Source organism: Adiantum capillus-veneris, chromosome 17 (assembly GCF_014529385.1).
Source record: "Adiantum capillus-veneris isolate H3 chromosome 17, ASM1452938v2, whole genome shotgun sequence".
NCBI lineage: Eukaryota > Viridiplantae > Streptophyta > Polypodiopsida > Polypodiales > Pteridaceae > Adiantum > Adiantum capillus-veneris.
Window position 1 is genome coordinate 140,995,666 of NC_140947.1, and position 24,263 is coordinate 141,019,928.

At 43.5% G+C, this 24,263-nt stretch overlaps 1 protein-coding gene across 3 annotated transcripts in view; it reads left to right on the top strand.

The window, feature by feature from the left end:
* The window catches only part of LOC147438194 (alpha/beta-Hydrolases superfamily protein), a 147,561-nt gene that overhangs the window by 83,454 nt on the left and 39,844 nt on the right, over positions 1-24,263 (top strand). For all 3 annotated transcript variants that reach the window (XM_086486086.1, XM_086486088.1, XM_086486087.1), the window contains one exon: positions 1,296-1,443. In XM_086486086.1, coding sequence (XP_086342212.1) covers positions 1,296-1,443 — 148 coding nt within the window. The remainder of the gene's footprint in view (positions 1-1,295; positions 1,444-24,263) is intronic.

The following is a 24,263-nucleotide window of genomic DNA, read 5'->3' on the forward strand; positions in this document are numbered from 1 at the left end:
CAAGGTCCCATAGGTTGGTGGGAACTCTTTTTAAAAAAAAGGCCACTTGGCAAGACTGTGCAAGTTGGTGAAACTTCTTCTTCACTCAAGATTTAGATCCCTTGAGAGGGATCTGTAGGTTGGCTCTTTTCTTCCGTGGCTTGACACGTCAGCAGTTTGTGTCTCTATGCATAGTCGTGCTATGGTAGCCTTATGTCCGCTCCAACTTTGCACATAGTTTTGTGAAATTTCGAAATAGTTTTGTGTTGAGCACTTTTGGGGAGACATTGCTATGGAGGTGCTTTTGTTTGCCCGACAATGTGTACAAGCTTTTTATGCAAGAGGGTTCCAAAAGTGGTAAACCTAATCTGATGGACTTGTCTGTGCATGTAGGTCCGGCAAATAGGACCACAAAATTGTTGACAAAGCATGAGATAAGACATCATATCCATGATTTGTGTGTGATGCTTGTGGGAACCAGTAGAGGTGTATTTACTATTTGAAGAGGGTAGAGTCTTGCATATGTATGTACGAAATTTAGAAAGCGTAAGGTAAGCCAGCATGCCCAATTTTTGAGATTAGAAATGTCTGTGGCTTTGCATCGGCTTAGTGCAAAACTTGCATTGGGACAATCACAAAATTTCAAATACTTCTGTACACCACCAGTGTGCTAAGGACTAGATAGAAAAGATGGATGCAAATGTTGAGAAAGTATGATGTTGATATGAATTATCTGGCGGGAAAAGATAATAAATTGACTGATGCTTTGAGGCGTATCATTGTCATAGATCTTCATGCAATATTTGACTGTTGTGTGTACGAATTTGATTGACCAAATTGGTCTTGTGGTGTAAAATAATCCCTCCTCCTGTATCTTTTAAGCATAAAAGTGTAAAAAATGTCATGATATTCCTCATTCTGACCATCCTAGGGTTACTAAAACATATATTGAGGTGAGACGGTCTTTCTTTTGGGCTCAAGTGAAAAAGTGTGTTTCAGTTTTATGTGTATGAATGCTTGCAATGTCATCCATTGAAGAACGGTTGATTAAAAATGCTTTGCAAAATTCATTATTTCGTGTGCATCACCAGAACCAACAATTCATATCAATGGACTTTGACACCAAGCAAATGGTTGAGAAAATGAAAGGAAATTGAAAGAAAGTTAGTAATCCATCAGGCTGTTCAATATGATTTTCTACACACTGGACAACATTATGATTGTTTGAACATTGTTTTTTTGTCTATTGCATGTGGGAGTGCCTGGGAAGTGAGCTCATTTTCATGATCAGTACTTGATGGTATAACTGAATGCAGGCAAAATTTTCTCTGTGAAGCTTTGGCATATTTTGCTAGTTTTGTGGGTAGAGTGCCAAAAACGATTTCCAGAGGTTTACTCAAGAATGTCTTCGGTCGAAATTGGAGCCAGTTCTCTGTGGATGTAGCTTGCCAATATCTCCTCCAAGTAAGTTCATTAAAAAAATGGGGTCAAAGTTTGTTTCAAGGAAAACACAACAATTTGAGCATGTTTGTCTCAATCAATCCGAAACTGAAACCTTTACGTGCAATTTTAGGCTACTGCTAAAGCAATCACTTTGTAAAGGATGCTGATATCTATGTCTCCCTGTTGTAAAATATCCCTCTATGATTGATAGTACTTGTATATCTCTGTCTACAACTCTCTGAATCTTGAAACAATAGCTATCTGCTTAATACAAATGAATTTTCGGAGTTCACATTAGTTCAGAGAGAATTTTTGTCTTCAAAAGATGTTAGCATACCTTCTTTTTTCCCAGGTGGACACCCTTAAATAAGGTCCATGGGATGTGCTTACATTATATTTCTCCCATTGTTTAGTTTTGCGTTGGTCTGTCGCATCACCCATCCACAGATCTCATAACATCATGGTTTATGTGGATGATTATTTTTGGTTGAACAGGCAAGAGTAGCAGATATGGATAGCAGAACCTCGAAGATGAATGGATTTATCATACACCTCAGAAAACAATTGCAAGATAGGAAAGCATGTTATCCTGGCTCGTTAAGAGCAAGGAAGCTTCCTGAAACCAAGATGAACTTTTGTATGAAAAAGGGCAGGTGATGATCAAGGATGGATTGAGACTTATTAGGAAGGAGATTGAAAGAGACACGTATGCAGCTATGGAATCTTGCAAGAATGATATGCCCACATGAGGAAGGACCTGCAAAAGGAAACGATTGATGAATATAAGTATTAAAAGGGAAAATGCAGGCCATTTTGAGAATAGAGGTGAATGCAATGAACTTGTGGTGCAAAAGAGATTGGATGGTTCACTTGCTACTTTTGAAGCTTGGAAATTGGAAATGAAAAATTGTATAAGCAAAAAAGATGATCTGCTTGAAGATCTTAGGGGAGAACTTCCGGCATTTGCGAGTAAGCTTGATAAAGCGATACAACTCAAAACGGTACAACAGGTCCACACTTACAAGATTAAGTAAACGAGCTAAAGTCACCTGTAGAGAGCAGATGAAGGGCATAGATTGATGGGGTAAACAAACATGAGGAAAACACCACATGGATAGTTGTGTTAGATGCATTAGCTTCATGCATAAAATTTCCGTTAATAGAAAAATTACCCATAGATGCATGGAGTGTAAGGAAGGATGTTGCTGATTTGGAGAAAAAGAAAGAAGTCTTTTGCATCGATGTGCCTTATATAGGGTGAGAAAATTTGGAGAAAGATCTCACTCATGCTCAAGCAGCGCAAATAAAAGAATGCATGCCATGTTTGCTCGAGGCTAGAAAGGCAAGAAAATTGCAAATTTATAGAGATTACAGCTAACCCATGTGTAACTCCCATCGCTGGGAGATATTTATCATACCTTGTGCGTCTACTTAAATACTTAAAAACTCTCATACTGCATGGTCATACTCACCAAAATCCTTCGTTCCTATATCCATAAAGAAACCTGACAAGAAGTTGTCCTTGCATTGAAGGTCCCAACTAGCATGATATCTCCCACTCTGGAGTACTCCATGATCACATAAGGCAATTGCCCATTTGGGCTTGCATTTTCACCGAAAGAAGGTACAAAGTGGCATACGGCAATATAACTATGATACACATATAATGAGCATACTCATCCCCCTGGATGACGTGCATAATAAGATGTAACTTCTCATTGTAAAGCATGGTAGCCCCTCTTGATCCTCTACTAGTGCTTCCACAAGCTTCCTTTCGATTTGTATCTATACATTGAGAGAAGTTTCCGAATATAAAACAATTTCCTATCCTTTAAAAGTCCCCTGAAAAGCACGTACATCCAACCGAAATGACTGCCACTTTGCAAATCTTAGCATGGTCTCATACTGTCTAAACTTCATTTCTCACGATGTTGGCTGGCCAACGGTCCAAGTGATGCAAGATAGACAGAGTAATTCAGAGATAGAGAGTCTGAGAGAGAGAGACGGGATTGAGAGAGATGGAGAGGTTTAGTTCCTCCCCTACGCGGTACAAGCCCTTGAATAGGCGCCACTTTCGGTATTTCTCTTATTTATGTAAAATTTTAACAATACAAAGCTCATAAGAGATGGTGCCCCGCTTCTGAGAGAGGAGGAAGAGAGAGAGTGCCAACAATAGCCTTACAATTGGCTAAATCAGCCCTTTAAATAGAGATGTGTGTGTGTGTGTGTGTGTGTGAGTTTTTACACTTACAATTCATTTATCATGGCATGGTCGACAGCAGCGAGAAGGAAATTCCCTTCGTTTGGAGAGTCTTCATTGGAGTCGGGCATTCTTTCTTACTTTGGTTGACCGTTCGCCTCGTCAAGCATGCTCTCTCTCTTGTCGTGGTCTTCGCGTAGTTGGTGATGTGGTTGATGAGGTGGGCTACACTTTTCAGTTTTCCCTTGCCGCTCGCCGTTTTGGATTGGGTATGCATTACCGTCAATTTTGGAGAGAGCTTCAACACATGCTGGTTGACTTTTTACCCATTCCGCCTATGGTTGATGGTACCCACATGTTTGATTAGAATTTCCAAGACATGCCTTTTGAGGCCATTTTTGCGAGTCAGGTTTATGCTCTTTTTCTACCGTGGCCTTGGCTTGTTGACCACTGTAATGCCCTATGGTCAATGTACAAGTCTGATACGTGGTGGAGGAAGCCACTCTCTGCCGTCTGGAAGAGCCACTTGCTTTTGAAGGAGCGATTGTTTCTCTGGCGATTCTTGCTTGGAGTTCTCTTGATGGGCGCTTTTCTCAGTGCACGTCATATCTGTTCTTCTCGTTGTGTCCTCTGTTCGACTTCGGAAGAGACTGTCTGTCACCTGCTTTGGGATGGCTGCATTACTAGAGTTTTTCTTCGCCGCATATCAGCTTGTATGCGGCTCCGCTTCCCCTTTATGGTCTTCCACAAACAGTTTTGGACTTTTGGTATTCTCCCGCCTTCCTTATAGCGATTTACGGTCTTCTTTATGTGGGTCAGATTTTGGGCTTATTGAACCCTGTGGCGTCAACGTAATGGTTGTTTGTTCGATCGTTTTGATTTTAGATCCTTTTCAGTCTTTCAAGCTTTCCCTTAGGCAATCTTTATGTTTTCCCTTGGAAGTTGGTGATGTCACTCCAGAGATACATCAGCTTTCTTATGAATGCTTTTAGCCCTCTTTCACAGCCGAACACTTCTGTGTTCTTTTATTTGTATATGATCCTTTGTGTGGGTTTTCCTTGCCTTGAGGTTTCCCACTTGTAAATTAATCCCAAGATCTACGAAGAAAAAGTGTGTGTTTACATAAAGCTCAAGTGCCAAGTGTGTGCACTTTCTTCTACTATCTGAGCATCTGATGGGCTGTTTTGCACGAGTGGCTGGTTGCTCATGTGTGGGTGTGGGTGCCTTGGCTGAAATTGGCAGCTTTTTTGTTGTCATGTATCTGCTATTCTTCATCCACCCTGGTCGCCTAGTACTTGCCATGCTTGAAACGCCCTTCACTAGGGTCATCTAGTACTTGCCATGCTTGAATTGCAACCTCCCATGCATGCACTCCAGTTGCCTTGCATGGATGCCACTTGCCAGGGTGCCATGCATGGACTCCAATTGACTTGCATGGTCCATCATCTGCTATGCATGGACCCCAGTTACTTTGCATGGCCATCCTAGTGTCCACGTGCTTTGCATGCTCTGCTAGATGCTACGCGCCAGTAGCCTTGACCCTTTCTGAACATTCCTTGCTAGTCTATGGGTCGCCTTGCATGCTCTGCAAGTTTCCCTTCTCCAGGGCACCTTGCACACGTCAAGCACCTGTAGCTTCACAAGCAACAGAATCTCTTGCATCTCTCATGCAGCTTCTCAAGTAATTCCTACAAAATCAACAAGCATATCAATGAACTCAACACTTGTAGATATTCAGCTCTGTCCATGGCTTTGTGCCATATCTGTGATAGTTGCACATTATCCATACAATTTCCCTCCCCTTAAAAGAAGAGTAATCGTCCTGGATTACACGTATGGACAACATAGAATTTTAATAACGATGGCTCACAAACATGTATACAAACCATCCCGTAAGTGCATCACTACACAGGATGACCTACAGACCATAATGCATTCATTAGCATAGATACTATCAACAAAGATACTGGTTCAACATGTCACATTCATGCTGGTCCAACATTTCACATTAGACTTAGCATCTGAATCCAACATTTCCCATTGGACTCACCTCCTAGTCCAACCTTTCACATTACACTCCAGAGGTCAATCACTAGCTATTACACCTTGGTTCAACCTTTCACATCAAACCCATCCAGGTGTACCAATGGATTAGTTATACATAGATACAGACGTATATCCCTAATAGAAGTCGCACGGGCAAAGTATTGTTAGCTTTATAACTCGGATGTGTTAAAACTAACACAACCGTGACCGCTACGTTCTCACATCGGTCAATCTAGTTGACAAGAGAGTGGAGTGCTCCCCTCTATGCAGCAAGCATTGCACAAGATCAACTATTGAAGTGACCTGGCTGAGCTTTTCCATGGAAGCTCCAAAACCAAAGGTCTCAAGGCATAGACCTCAACGTAAGGGTTATTCGCCGATTCATCCTCCACTCCATCCAAATTATTCGGCATCACCAAGTCACACTTGGCCCACCTCCAAATACTTCAGAAGGATCTACCCTTTCACCTTTTTTTGTAGTCTTGCAGATACTTCAAAGCGTATCACATAAGTATCTAAAGACAATGTTGAAATATCAACCTCGATATTAAGGTCCCTGTACCTAGCTTGAGCTCTTGTCTATGGGAAACCTCTCTATGCATGGCATACCCTATGCCTTCATTGATTAAGTCATCATTCCCTTTGATAATTCCTTATGCAGTAGACTCTTGTACATGGCTGTATAAGCCTCTCTTTTTTCATCATAAAGAACTTGAGTCTTGTGCCCAATGTTTTGTTCGTGCTTTGAGTCTAATCTCTCTCTAATTGATCCTAATTTCTTAACATGGTATTAGAGCCTGGGTATATTAGAGAGTTTTAATTCTGCTATCGATTAATAAGCCTAACTCTAAGCTATGTTTTATTAAGCCTATTATCCTCCCCACCAACTTATACGACCCCGTCTGATGGGCTCCAAGTGACCTAAAATAAAAGCAGGACCAACACACACAAATTTCTTGCATAAAAGATGATGACATGGCAGCTGTACGGACACTAACGATTTGCTTTGACACTGTAACAAACTGCTGACGTGTCGACCTACTGAAGAACGGAGCTACCGGCCGAGGGGCCTAAACCCTAAGAAGAACAAGTAACAGAAGAAGTGTCACTAAGTGATGACGTGGTTGCCCAAGAGCAGAAACCCTAACCCTAATTTTTGCCAAAAACCCTAACTGCTGAAACCCTAACCTTAAAACCTGCAAACCCTAATTCTAGAAACCCTAAGAAGAACACGTAACAGAAGAAGAAGTCCTACCAACTTATGGGGATCCCATCGAATGGGGCCCCAAGTGACATGAAGGCATTAAAAATAAAGCAGAACACGCTCAAAAGACTTTGCACATCAAAATATGATGATGTGGCACCTGTACGGACGTTCCGAAATTCGCGGCGGATTTTTAGGAAAATCTCGAAATTTTAGGAAAGTGATTTTTTGGGGTCAGCTTTTCATATTTGATGCTTTTAGGCTTTGGGCCTTTAAATATGAGCCTTGGGGCCCCTCTCTAACACTTTTTAGCGCACAGATTGCAGAGCAGGTGCTCCCTGGCTATTGTACTTTGCGAATCAGCAGTAATATAAAAAAATACCGAAAGGGGCGCCAAGGTTTGGGGCCAATACTCTCTAGGGTGGAATTCCGCCACTCCGTGTCGCGTGTCGTCTCTCTCTCTCTCTCTCAGTTCAGTTGTTATTGAACAGTTGTTATTGAAGTGCTGAAAGTCTGTTCAGTCTATTCTTTTCTATTGGCACGTGGTGCCCGTCTTGTGAGAGTGGTATCATAGCATCGGTCGTGTGCTTTTCTGAAAGCATACCGGTCCTACAAAAGAGCAGACATAGCTATTGGAATTTTATTCGAGGTATCTTCGCCCTCCAACCCGAGCTTATTAGCGACTCCCACCCTTACTTCATCGCGCATCAGGCACGCTCCCGTCTTCACCGCAGTGTCTTATAGGGCATAAGCCAATTAAGATCACTTGCAAGAGAAGGATCCAGATTTGTTTCATGGTAGGGATCCAGAAATAAGATCACTTTCATGGTAGGCCAATAGAAATACGTCTGGGGAGTGTTTTGTTGTATGCTTGTAAAATAATTGTTGTTGTGACTCCCGGCCCAGACCTGGATGGTTAGGCGGGAGGAGTATTAAGAAGTCTGAGCAGTGGTTACTCTCAGCACCTCCAAACGACGCAGGCTGCAGTCGGGGGGGCGTTTGGTTGTAAAAGGCCTCTATATCTCCCGGCCTGGACCTTTTTAAGTTATGTAGGAAGAGTGATGAGGGAGTCGTTGAATATCTCCCGACCCGGACCTTGTTTGGTTATGCGGGAGGAGTGTTCATCGGCGGCTTTATGTTTCTATGTCTTGTAACATGCATATGTAAGCATTTGTGTTGCATTGTGATGTGCCAACTACTGAATATTCCTAATTGGATGAGATTGCTTGGGTATGTAATTTTAGTGCATCTAGACACCCGTGGAAGATCAGTACGTTTTGGGTGTGATGGCTAATTTTACTACGCCGGAATATCAAGAGTTCCGATCTGGACGAAAGGAGAAGCTAACTCCTTGATCAAAACAGCCCAAAGAAGAAGCTAACTCCTTGATCAAAAGAGCAGAAAGGAGAAGCTAACTCCTTGATCAAAAGAGCAAACTGATTGTCCCTCGGAAATTTTTGAGCTAACTTGAGTTGTTTTGCAGATATGCTGTGATCGAGGACGATTACTCTCTGTCAAGAAGGGGAGATGTAACAAATTGCTGACGTGTCGACCTATTGAAGAACGTGTCGACCTACTGAAGAACGGAGTTACCGGCCGAGGGGCCTAAACCCTAAGAAGAACAAGTAACAAAAGAAGTGTCACAAAGTGTTGACGTGGTTGCCCGAGAGTAAAAACCCTAACCCTAAAACCTACAAACCCTAATTCTAGAAACCCTAAGAAGAACAAGTAACAGAAGAAGAAGTCCTACCAACTTATGGGGACCCCGTCCAATGGGGCCCCAAGTGACATGAAGGCATTAAAAATAAAGCAGAACACGCTCAAAAGACTTTGCACATCAAAATATGATGATGTGGCACTTGTACGGACGTTCCGGAATTCGCGGCGGATTTTTAGGGAAATCCCGAAATTTTAGAAAAGTGATTTTTTGGGGTGAGCTTTTCATATTTGATGCTTTTAGGCTTTGGGCCTTTAAATATCAGCCTTGGGGGCCCTTTCTGGTACTTTTTAGCGTGCAAATTGCAGAGCAGGTGCTCCCCGGCTGCTGTACTTTGCGAATCAGCAGTAATATAAAGAAATACCGAAGGGGGCGCCAAGGTTTGGGGCCAATACTCTTTGGGGTGGAATTCCGCCACTCCGTGTCGCGTGTCGTTTCTCTCTCTCTCTCTCTCTCTCTCTCTCTCTCTCTCTCTTAGTTCAGTTGTTATTGAAGTGCTAAAAGTCTGTTCAGTCTATCCTTTTCTATTGGCACGTGGTGCCCGTCTTCTGACAGACACAGCCACATGGCAGCATGTATAGAATTCCGCAATTTACGTTGCTGGTTGATGACGTGGCAGGCTGTACGGATTTCCTTTATTTTGTGCTGGTTGCTTTTGGAAGGCCAGATGCTTTGGAACTTGAATGCTTTTCATGTAAACTGCTTTTAGAGGCCAAGGGCCTTTAAATATGACCCATGCCCTTTCACTATGGCAGTCTGCCCGCGGGATATGCAAAACAGAGCCATAGGAGTTGTACTCAGTTGAAGCAATATAAAGAATTACCAAAAGGGACGCCAATGTTTGGGGCCAGTGCTCTCTCAAGGCGGAACTTCGCCACTCCATGTCTCATGTGTCATGCACTCTCTATCTCTTTCTATTCAGTTGTTATTTGAAGTGCTTAAAGTTGTTCAGTCTGTTCTTTTTTGTTGGCACGTGGTGCCCGTCCGTGGGACATAGATAGCGCATGAGGCGAGCTTTGCTAGCACCAAGAGAGTTCGAGTTTGCCCCGTTGGATATGCACGCACTTAATGGCAAGACCTCTTGCAAACAGCGCCAATGGGGGCCAGCCTATTGGAGCGCAAGAGAGGAGTGAGCCTTGCGCATGACAAGAGTGAGCGGTGCGCAAGGTGGAGAGAGGATTTGAAGCACTCCTGCTCTTGGGTGGCGAGAGGATGGCGGCCTAGCGATGGAGGGTTCAACCCAGGCTCTTGACAATCAAAAACGCCATGCATTAACTGAGGTTGTAGCCTTTAAGGTTCTCTCTTAGAAAATGTAATATGATATCATTGGCCTAGTAGTTTAAGACCCTACCCATAGTCCATTTTGGCACAAAGGAATCTCCAAGTTTGGCCAAGACCTAAGTGGAGAGATAACCAATCCAATAGATTTCAAAGCATGGTGGGGAACTCTTCTTTAAAAGTAGGCCTCTCGGAAAGTTGCAAGTTGGTAAAGATTCTTGTGCCGCTTCTACTTTCTTCTGCTCTTCTTCTTAGGGTTTAGGCCCCTTGGTCGGGATCTGCAAATAGGCTCCGTTCTTCAATGCTTGACACGTCAGCAGTTTGTGACAATCTATGCTTATAGCTTTTTCATATCATAGATTAAGTTACAGAGACCTTTAAAAAGGTCAATATCTTATTCAATAAAGAGTTTTAAACTCTTAAGATGAACTCTCAAGATGAACTCTCAAGGCAACAATGACCTCATCTAAAGACTTTGGAGCTCTAGCTATAAGATTCAAAGGCCATGGTTTTCATACATGGCAAACTCACATTAAATGAATGCTCATGAAGAAGGTGCTTTGGGCTATCACCAGTGGCAAGGAACGCAAACCACGAGATCCCATCATCCAACTGCTCTTAAATGATACGTATATCCATCATGTGGATGGATGTGAAACTACTAAGGAGACTTGGGATCAACTTGACACCTTGTTTGGTGCCTAAGCTAAGAGCTCTAAATTTGGGCTTCTTATCGAATTCTTCAAACTTGAAATGGGGCCTAAAATGTCATTGACTTCTCATCTCAATCATATGCAGAGTCTTATGGCTCAACTTGCAGGCATCTCTCTAAAGGTGGATGAGGATATAGCTTTTGTTGTCTTACTTAAGTCTCTTCCTTTGCTACGATCACATAGTTACAAGTTTAACCAACTTGCCTATCTCTAAATTGGTTGATGTACATGCATCTTTGCTGGAAGAAGGAAAGAAGATGGATGGAAAGTCAGAATTCAAAGATTCTAGTGTTCAAATGGAAGATAAAATGTTCTTCGGCAAGAACAACAAGCAGAAAGGCATGCCAATATGTGACTTTTATCGCAAGACAGGACGTACAAAAAGAGATTGCTATGCTAAACAAAAAACAAAGAAGGCATATCTATCTGTGAAGATTGAAGAAGATGGGGAAGCTGCATGGCTTGGGCATGTGAAATTTCATGTAATCATTTTGCATAAGGATTAGACACTGCCATGCTACTTTGCACGTGGTAAGACCTCCATAAATTCTTTGCATTTTACATTAGATTCCCTTGATGAGCAAGCTTTATGTACAATCCGTCTTTTAACCTCACACTGGAAATTTTTGTGTAGTCCATAGCCTCTGATCGGTGCACTTACACAAATTGTCATAAAATCTAATATCTAACTAACCCAAATGATTTTCTCATATTAAATTGATCACTTAATGTGGGAGAATAAACGGGAACAAGTGTTAAGATATAGGTATGTGCTTTTAGATCTATCTCAACACGGGGCCAATGTAAAGGGGCCCAAAAGGGAGATGGTCTATCAAAGAGCAAGGCTAACCAATGGAGCATAAGACCTTAGGGTTAGCTTCATTGAAGACCTCCAATAAATGTGTGTAAAAGTCCTTTTAACCTTAAGTAAGCTAGGGCTGAGCTTGAGGTGGGAACCCGGCCCAAGCTCGAGGTGCTTGTCCTGCTTGAGGTGCTTGTCATGCTTGAGGTGTTTTTCATGCTTGAGGTGCTTGACTGGCTCCATGCTTGAGGTGCTTGACTTGCTGCATGATTAAAGTACTTGAGGTGCCTTGAGAAGCTTGCCTGAGATGCTTGTGGGAACCCCCCCTAGTTCAAGTGCTTTGTCATGCTTGGTGAGTAAGGTGCTTGATCACCTAAAAGTCAAAAGCATTCCTACAAGAGGGGGGGCGAGCCCTTTTCCTAGGGCCTAGAGAGAGAACACCCACTCACACACACAAGGGAAGCCCATCTTGAAGAGGCAGCAAGGACACATGTCAGGCCCCTACCCATGTTACCTTCATGTGTTGCTTGAAGCCTATTGGCTAGGCTTCAAAGGGGTCCAATGATAAATTACATGAATTATCTAATTGTTTTAGCATTTATCAAGTCCTCTCTCTCAAAGGGGAAAGGGAGACACTTGTCCCAAGGCTACCCATGTTGCTTGTAATGGCTCCTGCTTGTGATTGGCTAGGCCTGGAGGGGTCCAATGAGCTTCAGGCATGAGCTACAAGGGGGGGTCGACCCAAGCAAGCTAGGGGGGTGCCTAGGGGGTACACTCACCCACACACACTCACAAGCACTCTCATGGTGTGATATGCAAAGTGCAAGAGCTCCCTCTCCAAGCAAGTAGAGGTTGAGAGCCTACACCAACACTCTTGGCTATGGAGTGCAAATCCAACCAAGAGCCATGCTTCAATGCTTAGGCTTGCCATCTCCTTCTTCTTCATTACTATGCTATTATGTATGCTAGCAACAAGAGTATGATAAGTGAGGAACTAATTCTTTCTCCTACGAAATGTTTCTTCTTCCTCTTCCCTACCCTCATTCCCTGCTAGCTCTCTCCACCTTCGAAGGTGTTTGAGGTCTTGGGACTGAGGCTTGGGATAGTTAAAGCTTTCTTCAAGTTTATGTTATGTTTGTGGTGCATGAAGCCTTCCATCTTCATGGCATCACCTAGGTCACAAGGAACACAAAGACTGTATTGTAACAAGTCTCTCTTTATGGGAGAAATCATAATACAAATGCCTATTGGAGGGGGGACCGGCTCCACATAAATCCGGTCCTCAATTGTTGTCATGTTCTCTAAACTCTCTCTCTTGCAAAAGTATTGTCTATGCCAAGTTAACTAATTGCTATGATTATGTTGCTATCTTCAATTATGTCTACCCGCTATGCTCACAAAATCATTTCTTGAAAGTACTCTCATTAAATTCCGCTATTCTCAAATTGAATAGGCAAATTCCATTACATTGGTATCAGAGCATTTGGTTTCTCTTTTCTTGCTTAAGAAGAGAGGTCCTTAAGTAGCCTATAAATGGTTGATGTTGTTAATTATAATAGAGTAAGTGGAACTGGGATCTAACACCGGTTTTGTTAAGCCCACTATGTGGGGGATGGTGCACACCTCGGGAGCTTTGGACTTAATAATGGAGTCTTTTTAGACTTGCCTACGGCTTTACCATTATTGAGCCATAAGAAGTCCGAAAGGAGCTAGCCCTTGGCAACTCTGCTATGTTAGACCTACTCCTCTACTCTCTATAATTAACCACTTTGAGCCGTGGGTGTAGATACTTAAGAGCCGATTTTCAAAGGCTAAGAGGAGTGGCAACTAAGGTTTTGAATTGCCAAAGCATACACTAAGTACATACATAAAATTTTGTTAACATGGCTGACAATAATCAAGAGAGTAGAATGAACATTGATAGCTTTGATTTTGCACATGAAGGTGCTAATGATGATGCTCCCATGTTTGTGAATTATCTTGTGACTAGGTTGCAACAAGCTATGGGCAACCCTACCTTGCAAGCCGAAGTTACTCAACAACTTCGTGCCCATGGAATTTCCCTTCCTCTCCAAGAGGAGAGAGAGCTTAGGAGGCCTCTTGAAGAGACCCCCAAAAGAAGACTCTCTCCCATTCGAGAGGAGGAATCCAAAGAGAAAGAAAGCAATGAAAGTCTAAGTTCTTCTGAAGATGTGGCTCCACGAAGAAGGCGGTCTAGACGATCGCCTACTCCTCCCAAGAGGAAAAGAGCAACCCATAGTCCTTCTCCTCATCACTCTCAAAGGCAAGAGAGGAAACAAAGGAAGAAAAGGGCTAGGAAGAGGTCACCCTCTTCTCCTTCTTCTTCACCTTCCTTCTCTTCCGATGAAAGTTATGGCTATTCTCCTAGAGAATACAAGAGGGGAGGGCATCGCAAATCATTTCCTGCATGGCGAAGGTCACAAAAGCTAAAGAAGTTCAAGGAGGGAGGAAAGAGTATCTCTTTTCTCACCTACGATGGCACCTTTGGTGCTACCGACAAAGTGTTGGCCTTCATCCAGCAATTTGATGCGGCCTTTGGGGACGAGGGCTTCACAGAGTCCTCCAAGCTACGCCATGTAGCTATGCACTTCCAAAAATCAGCTCGTCAATGGTGGGCTAGCCTTCGTGGCAATGGAGAAGCCCCAAAGACATGGAAAACTCTACGAGTTTCCATCATGAAGCAATTTCTTCCAAGCGATACTAAAGATAAAGTTCTTACCGAATGGCGCGGCTTGAAGCTCCTATCTCATGAGTCTATCAACAAGTATGTAGATAAGTTTTGGGATTTACATCTCAAAGCTACTGTCTTTCAAAAGATAGACTTTGCCGAGCAAAGACAACAATTCTGTGCGGGATTACCTGAAGAGATGGCCGAATATATCAACTCTCAACGGCCCGGTACTATTACCGAAGTAATCCACCACACCATGGTTGCTTCACGCATCAATTTCCATCAAGGGGCTAGACGTAATGTCAAGACCATGGAAAACAAAGATAAAAATGATGCAAAGGGGAAATCCAATGCTCAAAATAATTCCCAAGGCACTTCCAACAACAACAACAACAATCGGTCCAAGGAGAAGGGAGTTTACAAAGGTAAAAACAAACTCTCTCCTGAAGAGCTTGAAGCTTTTCGCAAGGACCATAAGTGTTTCAAGTGTGGGGAGCAAGGACATGGCTATCGTTCTTGCCCCAAGAAGAATACTCGCAATGAGACTCCTAGGGCTTCCACCATCGAAGCTCCAAAAGAGGATGCTCATTGCAAAGGATCATCACTCTCCTATGCTTGGGGAAAGGTAAGAGAGCATGATGCCTTCATCTTGTTTGACCCTGGCTCTACTCTCAACTTCATATCAATAGAGTTGGCCACCAAGTTGGGCATTCAAGCTTTTGAGATGGGAGATATAGTAACAGCTGATGCAGCTTTCAAGGGACAACAAGCCTCCGTTACTCCCTTGATTGGGAAGTTGAGGCTTCATGTCCAAAGCTATGTCGACAAAGAAGACTTCTTCATCTCTCCCCTCCAACATCAGGATGTTATCCTAGGGGCACCATGGTTTGATCGCATGGCTGCCAACATGAAGTTCCCTGAAAGGAGAATTTACTTCACCTACAGGGGAAAGAACATGTATATAGATGCTAGTGAGCGTGGTCGCACTATTCCACTTGTAAATCCTCTTTCTTTTGATAAATCAATGAAGAGCTCAGTTTCTGCGTACATGATTTATGTCAAAGAGTCTCTAAAAGCTAATAATGTTTCATCAAATGAAAATGATAGGAATCAAGAAGAGTTAGACTTGTCTACTTTTCTAAAAGGATTCCAAGATGTGTTCATCGATGATATCCCTATGGACCTACCTCCAAAACGAGGGGATGATGACCATCGTATTGAGCTCCTTCCAGGAAGCTCACCGCCTAACAAACCTCCTTATCGAGTCTCACAAGCTCAACAAGAGGAGATCATGAGGCAAGTACAAGAGCTGGTAGACAAAGGGATGGTGAGGCCTAGTTCCTCTCCCTTTTGTTCTCCAGTCCTTTTAGTGCAAAAGAAAGATGGTACATACCGTATGTGTGTGGACTATCGAGCACTAAACCATATCACTATCAAAAACAGATTTCCCGTACCTCGGGTAGAAGATCTGCTTGATAAGCTACAAGGCTCTACCTACTTCAGTAGGATTGACCTTAAGAGTGGCTATCATCAAATAAGGATAGTGGATGAGGATATCTTAAAGACCGCGTTTCGCACAACATTTGGTCTTTATGAATATCTAGTCATGCCTTTTGGCTTGACTAATACACCAGCTACGTTCAATCGTTTGATGGAGAAAATTTTTAGACCATATCGAAAATTCACTGGAGTGTTCTTCGATGATATCATCATCTACTCTAAGTCTTTGGAGGAACATAAGCAACATCTCCAAGTGATTTTTCAAGCCTTGAGGGAGAACAAACTTTTTCTCAACCAAAAGAAAAGTGAATTCTTCCTTCAAGAGATTCAATATCTAGGCCATATTATCTCTCACGATGGTATTCGTATGGATCCATCAAAGTTAGAGGTAATAAAATCATGGCCTAACCCAAGGAATCTACATGAGCTAAGAAGCTTTATTGGTATGTGTGCATACTATAGACGCTTCATAGCAAAATTCTCTCAAGTAGCAGGACCACTACACGACTTAACCAAGAAGAACGTTAAGTTTGTATGGACTGCTAAGGAGCAAAATGCTTTTGAAAAACTCAAAGAGAAGCTTACTTCCCAACCAGTCCTCGTGCTTCCGGATCTCTCAAAGCCATTTGAGGTCCAATGTGATGCTTGTGGTGATTGCCTTGGAGCAGTTTTGCTTCAAGAAGGGCATGCCATAGCATATGGGAGCCGAAGGCTCAATGGTGATGAACGAGTCTTGGGCATTTATGAGAAAGAGCTTTTAGCTGTTCTACATGCCCTAGACACATGGAAGCACTACCTATTGGGGACTCCATTTATCCTACGAACCGACCACCAAAGTCTCAAGTATTTCATGACGCAAACCAAGCTTTCCGACAAACAAATGAGGTGGGCAAATTTTCTTTCGCAATTTAATTTCCATATTGCTCACATAGCTGGTAAGCACAATCAAGTTGCCGATGCACTTTCACGACGACCAAAAGTTAATGCGGTGTCTATAGCTACTCACAATGATCTATCCTCTATGATAGATGAGTATGCTACTGACCCTGACTTTAGAGACATAATGTCAGCCCTTGCTTTGGGGAAGAAAGAGGAACCATTCACCTTGCAGGATGGTTATCTTCTCCATGGCAATAGGCTATGTGTTACCCATTCCCTTCGTGAGAAGGTTATGTATGAATCCCATGCTCCTCCATATGCAGGGCATAGAGGTATTCAACCTACTCTCCGAGGAGTAGAGACGTATTTCTATTGGCCTACCATAAAAGTGGACATACAAGAGTATGTTTCAAAATGTGTAGTATGCCAAAAGACCAAGTATGATAGAGGGAAGCAACCTGGATTACTCCAGCCATTGCCTATTCCAAATTCACCATGGGAGAGTATATCCATGGATTTCATCTTTGGATTACCCAAGTCTATCCATGGGAATACAGGAATATGGACAATAGTCGACAGGTTTAGCAAGCAAGCACATTTTATTCCTGTCAAAAAGACTATTAAGGCACATCAAATGGCAACTCTCTTCATATCTCAGATTTTCAAACACCATGGATTACCCACATCCATCGTGTCAGATAGAGATCCTAGAATGACCAGTAATTTTTGGAAAGGTCTCTTTGAAAATCTAGGAACAAGATTGAATTTCTCTTCGGCCTATCACCCACAAACGGATGGCCAAAGTGAGATAGCCAATCTTACGATACTCGATCTACTCAAGACTTATGTTACCGAAGTAGATCAACGCTCACAATGGGAAAAGTATTTACCGCTAGTAGAGTATGCCTACAATAATACTGTACATACTTCTACGGGCAAAGCACCTTTCGAGATCATAGAAGGAAGACCTAAAAGTCCCTTGCTACTGAAAGTACATGGGAAGATCTTCGCCGCTGATGAGTATAGCCGTGACCTACAAGAATCTTTTCAAAAGATTAGGGAGGCTATAGCCATCTCTCAACAAAGGCAAAAAGCTGCTGCTGATAAGCAGAGAAGAGCCTTAATGTTCAAAGAAAATGATTGGGTCTTACTCAAGTTTCCTAAGGCTCGATTAAGGCAAACGACGGGCAAAAATCCTACGGGCCATCAAAAGTATTATGCTAAACTAGCAAAAAGATACTATGGTCCTTTCCAAATCTTGAAGCCTATCAATGAGACGGCTTATCAACTCAAGTTGCCCAACCATTGGCTTATACACAATGCCTTTCATGTAAGCTTACTTAAGCCCTACAAAGGAGAGCCACCAATTGAACCAATTATTGAAGACCCTCCCGAAGTTGAAGACCAAGAAGAGGTGCTACAACCCGAAGCTATCCTTCGGCATGAAGACAAGGTACTACGACATGGTAAGATTATCCGACGGTATCTTATTAAGTTCAAAAATTATCCTTTTGAAGATGCTAAATGGATGCAAGGAGTACAACTTAAGGATAGTATGAACCTTGTCAATGCTTACAATGCTACATTAGAGTAAGCAAATGTACAAATTTCTTTTAAATAACTCATGTTTTTGTCTTATATGATTAGTCCTCTTTTTAATTGTGCACAAATTTAACTAGTATGCATGCTTAGAATCATGTTTGTGATGACGACGTCTCTCAAACACCAAGTAGAATTTGTCACTCTACTTTGGGAGAATGAAATGGACTAAAGAGCAGACATGCTTGCGGCAGCTATGTCTCCCAAGCACCAAATGGATTAGTCATCCATCTTGGAAAGATGTCGTAGGGTAAAAAGGGATCCTTTACCCGCTAAGTACGATTGACCAATGACTAAGACTTTATCTCTTCTACCTCATAGTCGAGGACGACTATGATTTCAAGAGAGGTAATGTCATAAAATCTAATATCTAACTAACCCAAATGATTTTCTCATATTAAATTGATCACTTAATGTGGGAGAATAAACGGGAACAAGTGTTAAGATATAGGTATGTGCTTTTAGATCTATCTCAACACGGGGCCAATGTAAAGGGGCCCAAAAGGGAGATGGTCTATCAAAGAGCAAGGCTAACCAATGGAGCATAAGACCTTAGGGTTAGCTTCATTGAAGACCTCCAATAAATGTGTGTAAAAGTCCTTTTAACCTTAAGTAAGCTAGGGCTGAGCTTGAGGTGGGAACCCGGCCCAAGCTCGAGGTGCTTGTCCTGCTTGAGGTGCTTGTCATGCTTGAGGTGTTTTTCATGCTTGAGGTGCTTGACTGGCTCCATGCTTGAGGTGCTTGACTTGCTGCATGATTAAAGTACTTGAGGTGCCTTGAGAAGCTTGCCTGAGATGCTTGTGGGAACCCCCCCTAGTTCAAGTGCTTTGTCATGCTTGGTGAGTAAGGTGCTTGATCACCTAAAAGTCAAAAGCATTCCTACAAGAGGGGGGGCGAGCCCTTTTCCTAGGGCCTAGAGAGAGAACACCCACTCACACACACAAGGGAAGCCCATCTTGAAGAGGCAGCAAGGACACATGTCAGGCCCCTACCCATGTTACCTTCATGTGTTGCTTGAAGCCTATTGGCTAGGCTTCAAAGGGGTCCAATGATAAATTACATGAATTATCTAATTGTTTTAGCATTTATCAAGTCCTCTCTCTCAAAGGGGAAAGGGAGACACTTGTCCCAAGGCTACCCATGTTGCTTGTAATGGCTCCTGCTTGTGATTGGCTAGGCCTGGAGGGGTCCAATGAGCTTCAGGCATGAGCTACAAGGGGGGGTCGACCCAAGCAAGCTAGGGGGGTGCCTAGGGGGTACACTCACCCACACACACTCACAAGCACTCTCATGGTGTGATATGCAAAGTGCAAGAGCTCCCTCTCCAAGCAAGTAGAGGTTGAGAGCCTACACCAACACTCTTGGCTATGGAGTGCAAATCCAACCAAGAGCCATGCTTCAATGCTTAGGCTTGCCATCTCCTTCTTCTTCATTACTATGCTATTATGTATGCTAGCAACAAGAGTATGATAAGTGAGGAACTAATTCTTTCTCCTACGAAATGTTTCTTCTTCCTCTTCCCTACCCTCATTCCCTGCTAGCTCTCTCCACCTTCGAAGGTGTTTGAGGTCTTGGGACTGAGGCTTGGGATAGTTAAAGCTTTCTTCAAGTTTATGTTATGTTTGTGGTGCATGAAGCCTTCCATCTTCATGGCATCACCTAGGTCACAAGGAACACAAAGACTGTATTGTAACAAGTCTCTCTTTATGGGAGAAATCATAATACAAATGCCTATTGGAGGGGGGACCGGCTCCACATAAATCCGGTCCTCAATTGTTGTCATGTTCTCTAAACTCTCTCTCTTGCAAAAGTATTGTCTATGCCAAGTTAACTAATTGCTATGATTATGTTGCTATCTTCAATTATGTCTACCCGCTATGCTCACAAAATCATTTCTTGAAAGTACTCTCATTAAATTCCGCTATTCTCAAATTGAATAGGCAAATTCCATTACACAAATCTTATGCCACAACCAGTGACATAATAGCTTGGAGTGCCAGTCGCACTTAGCAAGGAACACTAGTAGGCAAATCATACTCAGATTAGACTCATGTTACATCTACCCACAACCTTTGCTACTTGTACCATATCACACATGTGCAACAGTCACCGGTGTAAGCGCCAGTTGTGCCATCCACACTTAGCAAGGTTAGGTGGTCTTGTAACGGGATGGCACCACGTGCCAAGGGAAAAGAACAGACTGAACAAACTTTAGACACTTCCAAACAACTGAATCGAAAGAGATGCACGACACATGAGACACGGAGTGGCGGAGTTCCACCCCAAGAGAGCACTGGCCCCAAACCCTGGCCCCTTTCGGTATTTCTTCATATTGCTTCAACTCTGTACAATGCCTGTGGATTTGCTCTGCATCCGCGGTAGAGTGCCAGAGAGAGAGCCCACAATTCATTTTTAATGGCCCTAGGCCCATCCAAAAGCAGAGAGAGAGCCCACAATTCATTTTTAATGGCCCTAGGCCCATCCAAAAGCAGCACACATGAAAAGCATCAAACTCAAAAGCATCTGGTCTCCAAAAGCTGCTAGCGCAAATTCAGGATACCCCTAAAACTGTCATGTCAGCACCCAACAACATAATTCGCGGATATTCGTATAGTTGCGACGTCATCAATCTGTCAGTATATTTTTCGGGTGTGCGTACAACAACCTTGTCCTGAATATTTACGCAAATGATATTTGTGTGGGTGAGGGTCCTGCTTTACTTTTAATAATTTGGGTCGGGTTTCCATAGGTTGGCTGGGGGTTAGGGTTTTAATCCTAACCCTTCTTTAGTAACTTGGCCACTCGGCGAGGATCAGTAAGTTGGTAAAGACTTCTTGTTCTTATGCTTTACTAGGGTTTAGGCCCATTGGTCCGGATCTGCAAGTTGGCTAGGGTTAGGCTCGGGAAGCCCTAACCGAATCGATCTTCAGCGGCTTGAGACATCAACATTTTGTGACATCCCCCTTCTTGAAAAAAGAGTAATCATTCGTGATTACATTATATCTGTAAAACAACTCAAGTTAGCTCAAAAATATCCAAGGGTCATTCAATTCTCATTCCATATGGAAGCTCTTGGTTTCTAGCATAGCAAAATTATCATCACACCTAGACCACGTTGATTTGTAACGGGTGTCTCGATGCACTAAAATTAGATATCGAGGCAATCTCATCCAATTAGGAAGATTCAGTGGCCACTGGCTGGCGCGTCACAATGCAACACAGATGCTTACATGTGCATGTCACAAAACATAGAAACATGTAGTCGTCGATGAACACTCCCCCCGCAAATAACCATCGAGGTCCGGACCATGAGTTGCTCAACGAGTCTCTCATCACTCCTCCCGCAAATAACCTAAAGAGGTAAAATATAGAGGCCTTTTACAACTAAACGTTCCCCAGACCGCAGCCTGTGTCGCTTGGAGGTGTTGAGAGTAACCACTGCTCAGACTTCAATACTCCCCCTGTAAACAACCATCCAGGTCTGGGCCATGAGTAAAAACACACTCAATCATTCAATAACCCCCCCCCCCCCCTCCCCCCCCCCCCCCCCAACAACCCGCCACAACCCCCAAATAACGACAAGGGTCCATGCCATGAGAATCAAACAATCTCAAATCGGCACCAATACAGGTTCAAAATAGAGAACATCCATTTCAAACAAATCCCAAACAGTATCTTCAAATAATTCCTCAAACAGGCTCTCAAACAAAGTTCAAAAAGTGTGTAAATCAGACTTAAAAAGCATTCTTGTTGTATCTTGGTCAGTTGAGCTTGAAAAGATGATTGGTTTTCCATCGTGAGACCTGCACCAAAATTAAGGTTAGGTTCCTTAGAGGTGGTAGCCGACCGCAACATGGTCCATAAGCTCTTGAATAGTTGAAACTAGCGTATGACTTCATTGAATTGTTCATCAATCCCTTTGATCATTACTTATGCAGTAGACTCCCCGAGGACGTAAATACTTCATCATCTTGTACATGGATATTTAAGCCTCTCTTTTCTCATAATGGAGAACTTGAGTCTTGTGCCCAACGTTTTGTTCATGCTTTTAGTCTAATCTCTCTCTAACGGATCCTAATTTCTGTATAGACGAGTTATTGGATATGTCATGATGATTCTTTCAAAACAAGATGAGAGTCCTTTACTAGTTTGTATTTGTTGCTTTCACAACAAAGACTTCTTTGTTAGAAAAACCTCACCCCAATAGAGTTCTCGATGTATCTTTCAACATACTTTCATTAACTTTGAATCGTCGATGCGGATACAATTGAATTCACTAGCCCTTGAGCTTAGCAATAAATAAAAAGGTTCTTTTCTTTAGGGACCTCTGCTCTCAGACTCTGTGTCCAGATGTCCCTGAGAAGTGAGGCCCTTAGGGCCCTCTTTAGTCTTACAAGGGATGCCAAAAGCAAAGCCCCAAAAGCAGTAAACTCAAAAGCAAAAGTCCCAAAAGCAACTTGTTTCAAAAATCTGCCAGAAAAGCACTCAATGCAATTTACGAAAATCCTTACAGGTTGCCACATGAGCACTTGTCAGCACAAAACGTGGAAATCCTACTGTTTGCCACGTCAGCATGTCAGCATAGATTTCGGAAATCCGTAATGTCTCCCAGGTCATCAATCCAGGTGGTCCTGCCACATCATCACTTTGTGAACCTTTCTCATACTTCTTCTCTTCCTCATTGTTGTTCATCTCCTTTGATTTCGTCATTGATGTTGAAAATATTTAACTATTGACTCCATGCTCATAGTTAATTGTACGTAGCACATGTTGATGCTTAATGTTCAAAAACTAATTAATCTTTCAACTTTATAAGAGGCAATTTCGTGCTCCTCCCATGGAGCTCCTAAATGATAAAAGAATATAATTGAATGCGGTCAGTGGAACATTTTTCTGTATTTTTTTTTTCCGAGAAAAAGATCCTTCTATTAGTTAATGAAAACTGCCCATAGGGCTACATCCACCTCTGCAGGAGAGGGCTACAACAAGCATGATGGGGAGACTCTCCCAATGAAAACAACAGCATATATACAATGAGGCTAAATCAAGCGATGGGGGGAGGGAAGAGCCACACAGGTGGACAGTAGTGCCATCTGAGCACCCCCTGGACAATGGTGTAGAAAGGCTCAGGGCGCTAGAGTCGAAGGAAAGCCTCGCGGCGCTCCCGCATGTGGTCGGAGCTTCCCTGTAGTCCCTCAAGCTGTCCTCTGAGAGTATGGATCAGCTCTAGCCAAAAGTCACGAACAGTCTCTACTGGTGGCACACGGCGAGCCTCAAAGATGCGGAAACAGCGGGCCCGCCAGATGAACCAGAGAGCTAGGCCGCTGATGAGCTCCCAACCCTCCTCTCTCTCACCGCACCACTCCTATGGAGTAAGATCTGTAGCAGGCTGGAGTGTAGGTCGCCCCCCCTGCATCACTATCATCCTGCTGGTGGAAGATAGCTCAAACTGAAGTGCCGGGCCCGTGAGGGTGGACCAAGCCGCTGCCCCCCAAGTGAACTGTCGAGCCGTGGAGAGGGCAGGCATCAGCCGAAGAACTCGTAGCCACACATATTGGGCCGAGGGACAGTCCCAAAGACAGTGACGCTGACTCTCCACCAACTGGTCTCACAGGCTGCACATGCGGCCGAGAGACCACTATGCACAAGCCAGCTCCCTACTGCTGTGGCTCTGTGTGCAACCAGCCACTGGAACAAAGTGACGCGCCTCGGCTGTCTGGAGTCCCACACCCTCTGCCAAAAAGCTGCCAAGAACTCGACTGTGAGGCCCTCCTCCTGCCAATGACGTGATGCAGCGGGGCGGGCCTCTCTCTGTGCTGCAAGTATATGACGTCCAAGCCGAACAGTGTACTGAAAGAAGGGGACTCTCGGCGGTCTGCAGAAGAGAAGGGGTCCCTCCATAGCCACTCACCAGGATCCCACTGTACTCGTGCCAGTGGACAACACTCCCAAGCCCATAGCCTCCAGTGTCCTGTCTCAAGAGAAGGGGTCCCTCCATAGCCACTCACCAGGATCCCACTGTACTCGTGCCAATGGACAACACTCCCAAGCCCATAGCCTCCAGTGTCCTGTCTCAAGAGCTTCTGGGTCAGGGTCTATGACGCAAGTCCTCCCACAGATGCCCACAACTCGGATCCTCTGGAAACAGCACTCTGCTACTTGCGGGGCCTCTACTCCAACTCGTTGTAAACGTCCCCCACCCTGAAGCTCG